General features: G+C 32.8%; 1 protein-coding gene across 2 annotated transcripts; it reads right to left on the bottom strand.

Moving 5' to 3' along the window:
- Nucleotides 1-3,421: 3,421 nt before the first annotated feature.
- On the bottom strand, nt 3,422-8,705 carry LOC142624128 (abscisic acid 8'-hydroxylase 1-like). Of its 2 annotated transcripts, XM_075797635.1 has the most exons (9): nt 8,385-8,705; nt 7,595-7,919; nt 7,209-7,358; nt 6,768-7,019; nt 5,819-5,905; nt 5,380-5,458; nt 4,243-4,349; nt 4,001-4,119; nt 3,426-3,739 (listed from the first exon to the last, which is right to left on the bottom strand). In XM_075797635.1, exons 1-9 carry the CDS (start codon nt 8,627-8,629, stop codon nt 3,646-3,648), a joined length of 1,458 nt encoding a protein of 485 aa, XP_075653750.1. In that variant the 5' UTR covers nt 8,630-8,705; the 3' UTR covers nt 3,426-3,645. The 2 variants fall into 2 exon arrangements, with proteins under 2 accessions (XP_075653751.1, XP_075653750.1); XM_075797636.1 differs by lacking the exons at nt 4,001-4,119; nt 4,243-4,349 and having other exon boundaries at nt 3,422-3,739.
- Between the last annotated feature and the right edge of the window lie 3,456 nt (nt 8,706-12,161).

The raw sequence follows: 12,161 nt of genomic DNA, 5'->3' as shown, positions 1-12,161 counted from the left end.
CTCGCCTCTCTATCTCTGTTTCCTTTCTTTTTATTTTTCCTTCTTCCTTCCACTTTCTCCGTTAGTTTACTGCTGAGTTTAGTTTAGTTTTTTTTTTTTTTTTTTTTTACATGGGTCATGGGCTCTTGCATCTTGGGCTGGCCGGTTGGGCTTGGAATTCAAGAAGGGGGCCCTGAGCTAAACACCAAGGGGGGCCCAAGCCTATAAATTTTTTTTTTTTGAAAAATTGAACCTGGTAAAAAAAAATTTTTGGGCCCAGGCCCCCTTAGGCCCCCACCTGGGTCCATCCCTGGTCTCACGATAGGTGTTGTGGGGTGCCTAACAACTTCTTCGCACATAACCAGACTTTCAAATCCATTTAGATTAGGAAAAACTGACTTTTTCTTAACCTAGGATTGGTAATAAAGTCACCATAGAGTTATGTGGCCAATCACACCTTAGAAAAACCCAACTATTGGTGGTAACTTTTGAACTTTAATTAAAAATGACTCGTTAGTCATAGTTCATACCCAAGAGCGTGCATCATTCTTAAAAAGAGGGCAAATAGGGGGAACAAGGATGCCGTATAAGCGCCTCACCACCCGTTTTTGTGAGCCCTATCCACAAGTATGGAGAGCAAGTGTTGCTGTTCGGGGTGATCGAAGGCCACGAGGCATCGACAATATGCGTACGCATGCATGCATGCATACAGTGGCGATGCCACCTTAAGGCCAGGGTGGTCCTAAGACCAACCTGACTAGGAAAAAAAAATTTATATAATATAATAATTTAAAATTTTATATTTATTTACCTGTAAAAAAAATTTTGGGATCACCTTGAATTTTTTTTATGCCAATAAAATTAAATTTTGGTCTATAATTTAAGCAACTTAACAATATATTGAGGTTTTTCAAGTAAAAAGGAAAAACTCAAAAAAAAAAAAATTGAACTAAAATTTGAAAAAAAAAATTATAATAAAACTATTAAAGGCTGGACAGTGGCTTGATTCTTTGACTAAACACACTACTCAATACAACACAATTTCCAACCTTTTATTATTTATTATTATTATTATTATTTTTTTCCTCATTAGACATATATTACTTCTCATTTTTAATTTTTTTCTCTTATTTATTCTTAACCACACATGCCTTTTGTCTCCTTAATTTCTACACTTGGAGTCTGTTTGGATACCGCTTATTTTACTGAAACTGAAAACTTATTGTTGAAAGTACTGTAGATAAAGGTAAAAGTTAGTTGAAATAGTACAGTGAGGCCCATGAATAGTACTAAAAAGTGCAGTGGACCTATAAATAATAGCCAAAATAAGCTGAATAGTAAAATAATTTTAATTTTTCATTTCAATTTAGACGCATGCTTCGTGTGTGTTTGGATAAATTATTTTTAGCTAGCTTATTTTACTATTCAGCTAATTTTTGCTACTATTATTGGGCCCTACTGCACTTTTTGGCACTATTCATGGACCTCACTGTACTATTTTAGTTAACTTTTACCTTTATCTACAGTATTTTTAGCAAAACATTCTTAGTTTTAGCAAAATAAACGGTTCCCAGACACTTTTACATCTATTACATCTTCATCTACACTTTAAATTTACGTTTTTCCTTCCTCCTTGTTCGTAATTTCTGTATCTTTTACCAGTACCAGTGCGACAGTCTCTTCTCAAGTTCTGAGTTTCAAATTTCTCAATACAATTTTTTTTAGCTGTATAGGTACCTTTGTTCATTTCTTTTTCATTTTTTTTTTCCTTTTGAGGTTTTTCGGTGTACAGAATGCAAATTTGTTTTGGTCTCAAGAACAATTTTTTATTTTTTAAGCACAAACTTCATGCCAGCCAAATCTTGAATTTTGGCCGGTATTTACTGAAACGTCCCGAAACACCCAAAATAGACTAGAATGACCTGAAATTTTTCAAAGTGGAATAGGGTGGGTTTTTGTTCCGGTTTGTTTACCGGCATGGTATTTTCCGGCCGTTTCGGCCGGAACTGAACGAAATTAATAACATTGAATCAAACCTAATAATCTAAAAACTAAAAGGAAATAAGATTGTGTAATTTATGCTTCTTAAGGAACGTCCTAGACAAAATTCCCGAAGCCACCACTACATGCATATTTGCCTGGAAACTCAATTTTAAAGCAGCAATAAAAAAATAATCAAACAAAGCCTAGTATACTTCTAATACAAAACCTATAAAATCCTAATTAAAGCATAGATAACAAAGCAGTAAATAACACAAAAATAAACAAAAATGAAGGAGACAAGGTTAGACCCTTACCTTCCATTTCATGAACATGCAATTACGGCAAAAATATATGTTTGGTTTTGGTTTTGGTAGGTGCTTCAGCATTTAGGCAGTCTAGTTTTTCCAATTCCTCAGTGCTTTAATTTTTTTTTTTCTTTGAACTACTCTATGCTCCAATATTAAGGCAGTAGTAAACTATAACAAACATGAACTATGGTGACGAAACTTTTCGTCACGATATGTTTTGATTTCGTAACTAAAGACATATGGTGACAAAACAACATTCGTCACATAATCTTGGTTACTGAATGTCCTGGTGACGAAAATTTTCATCACTAATAGGTATAAATGTTTTTAATAAAGAAAATGATTGGTGAAAATTTTTTTTCATCACCTAATATTTTCATCAATAAACATTATATTCAGAGACGAAATAAATTGTCACCAATAATTTTTAATTTATGAATTTTTTATTTGACCATATTAGGTGATGAAATATTTTGTCACTAATTGTACCTTTTTTTTTTTAAATTTGAAATTTCAATAGATTAGGCGACAAAATAAAGCAATTTAAAAATAAAAAAAAAATTAAAGCAATTTTTTTTTGCATTTCTTTTGTTTTAGGACATGATTCCTTGGCTCATCAAAACCTCGCTAATTATCGATATAAAGGATAAAGGAACAAGTACATTGTCATCATATTAGAATTGCATACTTCCATTCAATCAGGTTAAAACTAATTTTTATTTTAAAATTTTATATTCGTTTAATTTCTCTAGTTTCTTGTAGTTTCATGGTATCCATGTACTTGCAGTCTAATAGAAAACTTAATTAATATCTTATGCAACACTCCTCTCATACAATTGGACTTACACAAGTGGACCTCTCATGCATGTAAGAGTGATATTGTAATAGTATATGGTAGATTAATATCCCATATATATCGAAAATTTAAGCGTATGTCTGGAGTTTGACACCCGTATGCTTCTGAGGCAGTACTCAAGGGACCTATATAACTGTGTGATGCTTGGTACACAAGAACATATAGTATATTGGTACACTAGATGATAATCCATGCAATGCATGGCCCACATGCTATGTTTTCATTTGCTGGAAGTTGATTGTCTATGTGACTCAACATGTAATCTCCCATTAATATAGCTTAACCCTTAAAATTTTGCAATATAGCTTAACCCTTATATCATGCTTAAAAGCAAATGCTGTCAAATAGTAGGTTTCAATATGAAATCTATTCTATGTTATGAAGTTCATCTTATAAAAACAAAACAATACTAGAAGCTTCACTTCCTCTAAACAAGGTTGCAAGCATGCATGCAACTTAATTCTCAAACTTTGGCATAGAGACTGAAATCTCTGCACTCATCTTTGTTTGCTTCGCACCTCATATGGGCTTCAAAGTTATTGGACAGCCGCTTCTCAGTCTAGGAATATGTGCCTTCTTTTCTAGGCAAACATCAAGATCATCAACTGTCCACCTACACAATAAACGGGGGAGTGTTATTATTGGGGTAATGATTATTTCACACGGTGTGTATGCACACGCTGTGCCACATGGGCTGAAATTAAACACAGTTTTAGTTGAAATTATGAAATCGCGTTTTCACAATTTTCAAACCACAATTTCTCAATTTGTGTGTATGGTAGTGTGTGATAAGTTGTGTGACAAGATTTACCAGTTTTTATGTTATGTAGAAGAAAGCATGATGCAATATAGGTACAGTGAAAAAATAACTCACTTGTATCCACTAGTCAGTCTGTGTAAAAAGACCAACATCGTCACTTTTGCCATATTCATTCCTAAGCATGTCCTGGGTCCTGATCCAAAAGGTATGAAACTATATGGCTTTTGCATTTCCTGGCCGGAGGACAAATGCAGATACGTTACTTTTAAGTCTTAGGCCAAAAAGCTATTACTACTGTAACACATACTAAAACAACAAATATGGGAACATCAAGATCTGGCCAGAGAGCTAATTACATCAAATCTTGAAGGGTCGAATTGCCTAGGGTCCTTGTACAGATCTGGGTCATAGTGTATACAAGTTGCATCAATGTTTACATGCCATCCTTTCTTTATCTCAAAACCTGCCATACAAATGCATAAATGAACAAATGGCATTTTTGTCGAGGAGAAAGGTTGATAAAGAAAATGGAAGTAACAGCTTTCACGAGTGATTAAAAAAAGAAAAAAGAACAGCTTTCATGAGTGAGAATTGATAGTCACAACTTACAAAAGGATCCACGATGAGTGTTCTTTTTAATAATATTCTATCCTTTGTACTAGTCTTATATAACTAGCTAGTTTCTTGTGTACATATCTATGTTTAAGTTTATATTTTTTTTAAATCACTCTAAAATTAAAAACTAATAGTTAATAATTTTTTTATTTGGGATTATTTATAAATGTAAAAAAAAAAAAAAATCATATTATGTTATGATTATTGTAATGCGACTTATCAATTTATAGACACAACCATTTAGTTACAATAATGCTATATACTTACAAATTAAAAGTCGTGTTCATATACCTTTCACAACTCTTTCTTCCCGTTTCTCAAAAAAAAAAAACTCTTTCTTCCCCATTTATTTATTTTTTCTTATATAAACAGATATCCATAAATGTAGGACCCGGAGTTCTTAAAAATTTGTAAATGAAATAGTATGAGAATTATATTTATATTTATGTACGTCCTGGTGGATGGCTACTTAGTTTTTTTTTTTTGAAAAATGATTGCTACTTAGTGAGTTAAATAAATTTATTCAATTTTTATTAATTTCATATTTGTATGATATGTACATAGATTTTTTTTTTGAAATTTTATAGAGAGTTAATCAGCTTCTAACTTTCTTTCCTTTTTTTTTTAATCAGCTTCTAACTTTTATTGTTGTTGTCAGTAGAGCATGAATTTTTATAGATTATTATTTGATAAATTCCTAACTTCAAAAAAATTTCATTGATAATCTTGGCCCCTCAAAACATTTTTCTGGCTGCATTCTTGCTACCGCCTCAAGACCTTTTTACTAGTTTACATGGAGAGAGAAAGATTAGTGGTAATTATCAATTTTTTCTGTCCTTTCAAGTTTCAACATAATTAAAAAAATAAGAGAATCTTGCCTTCTATTTTGCAGTCATTTAGTGCTACACGGGGAAACCACAACAAGACATTCGACATTCTTAATGTTTCTTTGACGACCTGGAAATGAATGAAACTAGTAAAGATGTCAAGAGCATTATATACACAAAACTTGAATTTCTATATTAAATTGTAAATAACACTTGATTAAAATGAAAGTTGATGTCCATATTAAGAACAATGAAATTATGTACTTTCAACAATTGGATTTTCAAATTAATAATCTCATAAAAAGTTATGGAGTGGTATAACTTGATCCTCTATATATTGTTTAAATACAAATTGAAAGATCAAAACATGTTACAATTGACAATTTAACAAAACATAGCATATATACACTTATATTCATGGAATAATCTAAAATTGTATAGCTTGCAGGATTTTTCATCAACATAGACAGTTCACATTAGATCTCTTAACCTTTGAACCATAGGACATGTTGTTAAGATCTTCAAGAGCAAGTGAAGCTCCTTCAGGCTTGCTTCTGGTGATTGACAATTGTTCTTCCTGTAAGTTAACAAGAATATTAGTCCAAAAATGAATAAAAAGACCGTAGCTAGTGCATAAAGCTTCCACTTTTGCAGGCTTTAAAAAATGCCAGACCTTAGTGTCATGCCAAATGCCTTCTACCAAAAGGGAATATTAGTAATTTTCCAAAAGTGAATATTGTTTAAAAAAAAAAAAAAAAGTGATAATGAGCAGCCTACTGTGATATTCTGATATGGTAATTCGATATGTCTCTGGCATCTTTGGAAGTATCTTAGAATAACTGATAAGCAGTGAGTATCCCTGCCCTTTCTACCTAGGAAAATTATTGTTTTATACTCCCAGATGTACACTACTTCACACAATGTCCACATTTTTCATAACTAGATATGTCCACATTATTAATGGATGTGCACACTTTACACATGTATAAGCAGTGTGACTGTGAACACTTTTGGATTTCAAACAATCATAGCCCTTCTACGTATTCTTTCACCTTTTAATAAGAAGTTGAAGGCTGGGGATTTAGTTCCTTCCATATTGGAATTATGTCTAATTGAATGATATGTTTGCTATATCAGATACCAAATATGTAAAGTAGATCAATTATTTCAGCATCCTGTTTCAACTTTCAACTTACCCCTTTTGATTTTTTTCAAGGAGGCAACTTTCAAATAGTAGGTACCTAGTACATACTTTGTTTAGGATTTTTTTTGGAATAAAGATGGCAGTACTTTTGTATAGGAATTATACTAAAAAGACAGATGGTTGAAGTTAATTGGAAAACTGAAAGAACTTATTCTTGTTTGAGAAATCTTTAAAAGACACCATTAAGTCTAGGTTCTATGGGACACATTGATTTAAAGATATGAATGACACTCACCCTAAGCTTGTCCTGTGCTTCTCTGTTCTCATCAAGAAACTTGACACTCCACATCATTGCAGCTGCAGTAGTGGTCTGTCCTGCAACTATCAATGTCAATAGGTTATCCATAATCTCTGAGTCATCAAGCTTTTCAGAAGAAGGATATGAGTCTCTCTGTAACATGGACTGTAGGAAGTCTTCTGGAGACTCCTTTCCACTCCTCCGTCTACTAATCATCTCTCTAAATGTTTCCGTGAGCCTTTCACGAGCCTGCTTTGACGAATTCCGTTAGTATCAGAAAATTTAAAGTTGAACTGTTGAAAATTTAAGAACTATTGTTGGGTCACTATTACAAGGTGCTCATTTTGGAGTTTTTATTTATTTATTTTTATTAATGGTTGTAAGAGGGTACTTATTAATCCTGGTTCTTATGTATTTCTCTAGGGTTGTCCATATTACCTTGATGCCTTTGTAATATCTGGTGCCTGGAATCATGAAGGGAATGGATAACATGGCATCGGAAACAGAGGTACAGTCTCTTTCGATATCTCGCAACAGGGATTCCTCTGTGATGCTCATTAGCATGTTGCACATTGCATCAAATGTTAACTGTACATTAGACATTGTCAAAAGGTTAGCCACTGTACTATTAGTTCTAAGTTGTAACCGCTATTTTATTTGGCAGGCTAGATTTCCTTTAATCATCCAAAATTGAATGCAACTTAGTTTCTTTTCTTGATTGTCATGTCAGTTTACATACTTTAGCTGACTTAGCATATTTTTAGCGTTATATAACCAAAAAAAAAAAAAACTCACCAATTCAAGTTTAACAATTGTGTTCTTACCTTCATACTGAACTCAAGCACCACAAAGCTTTTCCCACCTTCTTCTAAGTTCTTCAGCCTTTCGCATAACATTTTGTCAAATTTCTTGACAAACTTAGACAAAGAATTCGTGGAGAAAGGATCAGATAGAAGACGCCTAATCCTTTTGTGACTTTCATGTGGTACACAAAGCAAGCTCTTTTCTCCAACCGCATCTGCCATTGATTTCACATACCCCTTGTTGAAGTGTACAAAATCGTTAGCAAAAACCATTCTTGCACCCTCTGGATTTGGAACAAACACATGGATCTTGCCGAACATCCTTGTCTTGAACCACTTCCCGTACCTACATTACCACAACAATCATTTTAATAAGGGATATAGCAATCTACAAAGGCCATTTGAATGAGGGCTAGAAGTACCTAGAGGACCAAGAAACATATAGAGCTTAATCATGATCTATAATATATTAATATCTGCCACAAACTTTGATTTGATTATTATCTATGAATATTGTTTACCCTGATCAATTCATTTTCTTTCAGAACTTTGAAACTTTAATGAGGTTGAATCTTATCAAGTAATATCAAAGATTGATTCTGCCAGTTTTTTTTTTTGAAATGAATTTATAGACTCAAACATCCTCGATCATGGTGTACTAGAAAGGTCAACCAAAATAGAAGTAGAAATATTCAACCAAAAAAAAAAAATCTCATTATTAATGAGAAGGAAATATTTGGAGGATTGATTCTATTCATATGCTATATCTATGTTGAATGAATATTGATAAACATGAAAGAGAATCACTGACCATAGTCGGCGGAGTCTAACAAAATCGTAGCATCCTTTTGTACTATTAGTGGCTGAAAGAAAAGAAATGGTTTCACCAAGATAAGGCAACCCCAGCCGGCCAGGGATGTCATTTTTTCCACTTGTGACTCTTCTCCAAGCTTTTGACACGAGAAAAATAAATACTACAGAAAACGCTGCAACAAAATTAATGTCATAGTGGTTCGGTGCTAGAGAAAGTAGCATTTTCTTGGACAAATTGAACATCGGTGGTTTTTTCTCCCCCTTCTTCTTGAAAGTAATCTACTAATTGAAGAAAGAGAAGATCCTAAACTTGTGAATTATGTATGGTTATAAGAGGTGGTGCATGTTTTTTTTTTATAGTAACGAAGTACATAACATTTGATTGAGACAGGATGCTCTATCTAGACACAACACTATAAAATTGTGGAGCATCTTAGGAGGGATGCTTGACACAAAGTTTCGAAGATTCATGCTGGTAAAAGACAATTTTCATGCCATGTTGTCCACTATAGACCGTTGTTTTAAAGGGGAATTAAGTACGAGTTCAAATTATATTATTTCTGCGAATAAACTAGTGGATTAAGATAACATTTCATTTGTTTTATATGTTTGACAACAAAGAGGTGAAGATGATGCTTTAGTGATGCTGAGATAGTGAATGCATGCTTTAGGTGCTAGAAAGCTCCAATACACAAAATTGCACATTATGGTTGTGCCATTTTAATTTTGAATGGGTACTAGAGACGGAGACTGAGCTCTCATGTAGCACAGCACGCGTATACAATGAATGAAATAAGCCTGAGATATATACTTGATTACTGCAGTTGAGAATAATTGGAAAATGTTGGGTTTAGTGGAAGAGAAATACCTTCACAACATTTCAACAACAATTTAACAATAAATCCTAAGTGACAATTGACAAACTGTAGTTCATGGATGAAAAAATAATGTCAGTGATGCACCCATATTAGAACTAGTAAATGCCTGTCACCTTAAGATTTGTTGAAATTTGTTGTGAAAATGTTGTGAATGTAGCATTACTTTAAGCAGAAGATTCCCATAAAAATTGAAGGACCCATCTATATTGGATTAAGGATTTTGTAATGAGTAGAACGTGATAGAATCATACTTGGAAAAGACGAGTCCATTAAGGTGCAACTTGGGTAACACACTAACACTTGGTTACAACTTACAAGAGTGATCACGTAAGACGATAGCTACATTCAAACGAGGGCTAAAAGGACAGCTTGGAGTGGTGTGGCCAGTCATGATCATGGGCTTGGCAGTCTTAGCAGATGCAATGCTCAATGTACCATTTTTTTTTTTGCTAGCAATGCTCACTTGTACCCATTAAAGTGCCTGGAGCCTGAAGGAGGCGGTCCATGCTTTAATCTAATGACACGTGTTTTTCCTGCAAAAGCGCCAAAATGATTAACATGATTTTTTTCAAGTTCTTCTGGGACTAGGAATAACAATGGAGCAAGGCGGGGTAGGGTCGAAAGATAACCTCATCTCTGTCCCACAAATCCCTGTAGGATCCCAAGCAAAAATAGCCAAATACCATTATCTGGCAAAACATGTAGGGATCTACCACTGTCTACAAAATATATATGGATGTACCACTCTTTTGGAACTCGAGTCTTTTGAAAAAATAATGCTTAAGTTTGGCGTGCTATTTTTTATGGAACTTGTAAAAAATTGGTGGCTATCTTTCATAGAACTCGAGTTACACTGCAAACTTGAGTTACACAAACTTGAGTTTTAAAAAAGTGATACATCCCTAATTATTTTGCAAAAAATAGTAAATCCCTACATACTATGCCAAAAAATAATATCTTTCATAGAACTCAAGTTACACAGTAAACTCGAGTTACACAAACTTGAGTTTTAAAAAAGTGATACATCCCTAATTATTTTGCAAAAAATAGTAAATCCCTGCATACTATGCCAAATAGTGGTATTTGGCCATTTTGGCCCAAGATCCCGCCCTACACATATTACTCTTTTTTTTTTTTGGAAAAAACATTTTTCCCATTTTATATTTGAGATAGTTCACAATTCCTACCCTTATTTTATAAATCAACCAATTTCCCCATTTACATTTGAGAAATTAACAAATACTCCAAATTTCTTACTTTCTTGGTTAAATTCAATGGAATCTTTCAAAGAAATTAATAGTCATACACCATAAAAAAGAGTAAAAGTTGAGAACTACATTATTGTTTTCATGGATTGCATTTGTAATCATTATAATTCTGTTGGATTTAGCTGAGATAAATGGGGGGAATTATGAACTACCCCAAACGTAATGGGGAAACTAGGAAAGTGCTGCCCCCTCCTTTTTTTATTTAATAAAACCTTACAAAAATTTAAATCATACTTGACATTACAATTAAATTAATTACATCAAATCAAATTAATTTTTAGCAATGAATAAATAATATAATCCAAAGTGTTTGACAAGAAAGTTTCACAAAAAAGAGTCTTAATATCCAAGCATTTAAATACTTAATAATACAAACTAAGTCTTTAACACTATACATAACAACATAATCGAATAACAACATAATCGAAAAACTAAAATGAGAATAGGAAATAAGTGAGAAGTGAAACTCTAAAATATTTTTTTGTAGATATATGAGGGGGTGGGGCAGGAAAACCTAAACTTGTCCCCACCTCACCTGGGGGCATGGGGCAAATATCTCACCTCCTCCATGCCCCACCGTTTCCACCGGATAGAGAAAACCCACACGAGGTAAGGTAGAATGAGGCAGGGCAAAACTGCCATTTTATTTAGAATTACAACTTTTGTGCCACAACTTTAACGTGAGTACATGACTATCTATAAATTACGGTTAATTACTTTTTATATGAACTTATCAAATTTTCTCTACCACTTATAATTACTCATGTTAAAATTGTGGTAAAAGTTGTGTCAATATAAATATATATATATATATATATTTTTTTTTTTTTTTGCATTAGAAATTTCTTTTTTCTTTTCTTTAAATATAAATTTGTGATGCTGATGAGCATTGTGCCAACGTGTATATATATATATAAATATAAATATATATATATATATATATTTTGCATTAGAATTTTTTTTTCTTTTCTTTAAATATAAATTTGTGATGCTGATGAGCATTGTGCCGACGTATATATATATTTTGCATTAGAATTTTTTTTTCTTTTCTTTAAATATAAATTTGTGATGCTGATGAGCATTGTGCCGACGTGTTACCTCGGAGAGATGATGGCATGACACCTTGGCTAAACCCAGTTGGTAGCTTGGCACTTTTGGACCTTTCACTTTTCAGTATTGCCTAGTTGAACATGTTTTTAAGCTTGTTGAAATCATTTACATACTTATTGAATTTTTTTTATTATCTTTTTTTATGATGTCGACTTACCAGACTCTTTAAAGATTATTTTTGAGAAACAGACCCATAATTTCAAGATTAATTTCATTGGATTCCATAATTTAAGCTTTGCTAAATACTTTCACGTTGTCATGGTTATATTGTTATAAGTTTTTTTTTTTTTTAAGAGAGTTTCAACATATGACGTCCGCTCCTGATAATAGCTCTTTATTATCAGACCAAGACAACAATTAGTTTTTGGTGTAGGCGGGGATTAAACCTCAAATCTCTTAAACAACCATCAGAAGTTTTATTAGTTGAGTTAACTGGAACCCACATTATAAGCCTTGTTAGACCTTCACTAGATAAACACTTGTTTGGCTAAATACTTTTATCTTAAGACAAGTTTGGTA

Source organism: Castanea sativa, chromosome 2 (assembly GCF_040712315.1).
Source record: "Castanea sativa cultivar Marrone di Chiusa Pesio chromosome 2, ASM4071231v1".
Taxonomy (NCBI): Eukaryota; Viridiplantae; Streptophyta; class Magnoliopsida; order Fagales; family Fagaceae; genus Castanea; species Castanea sativa.
The sequence above is the reverse complement of the archived record's forward strand: the minus strand, read 5'-3'. Positions and strand labels throughout refer to the sequence as shown.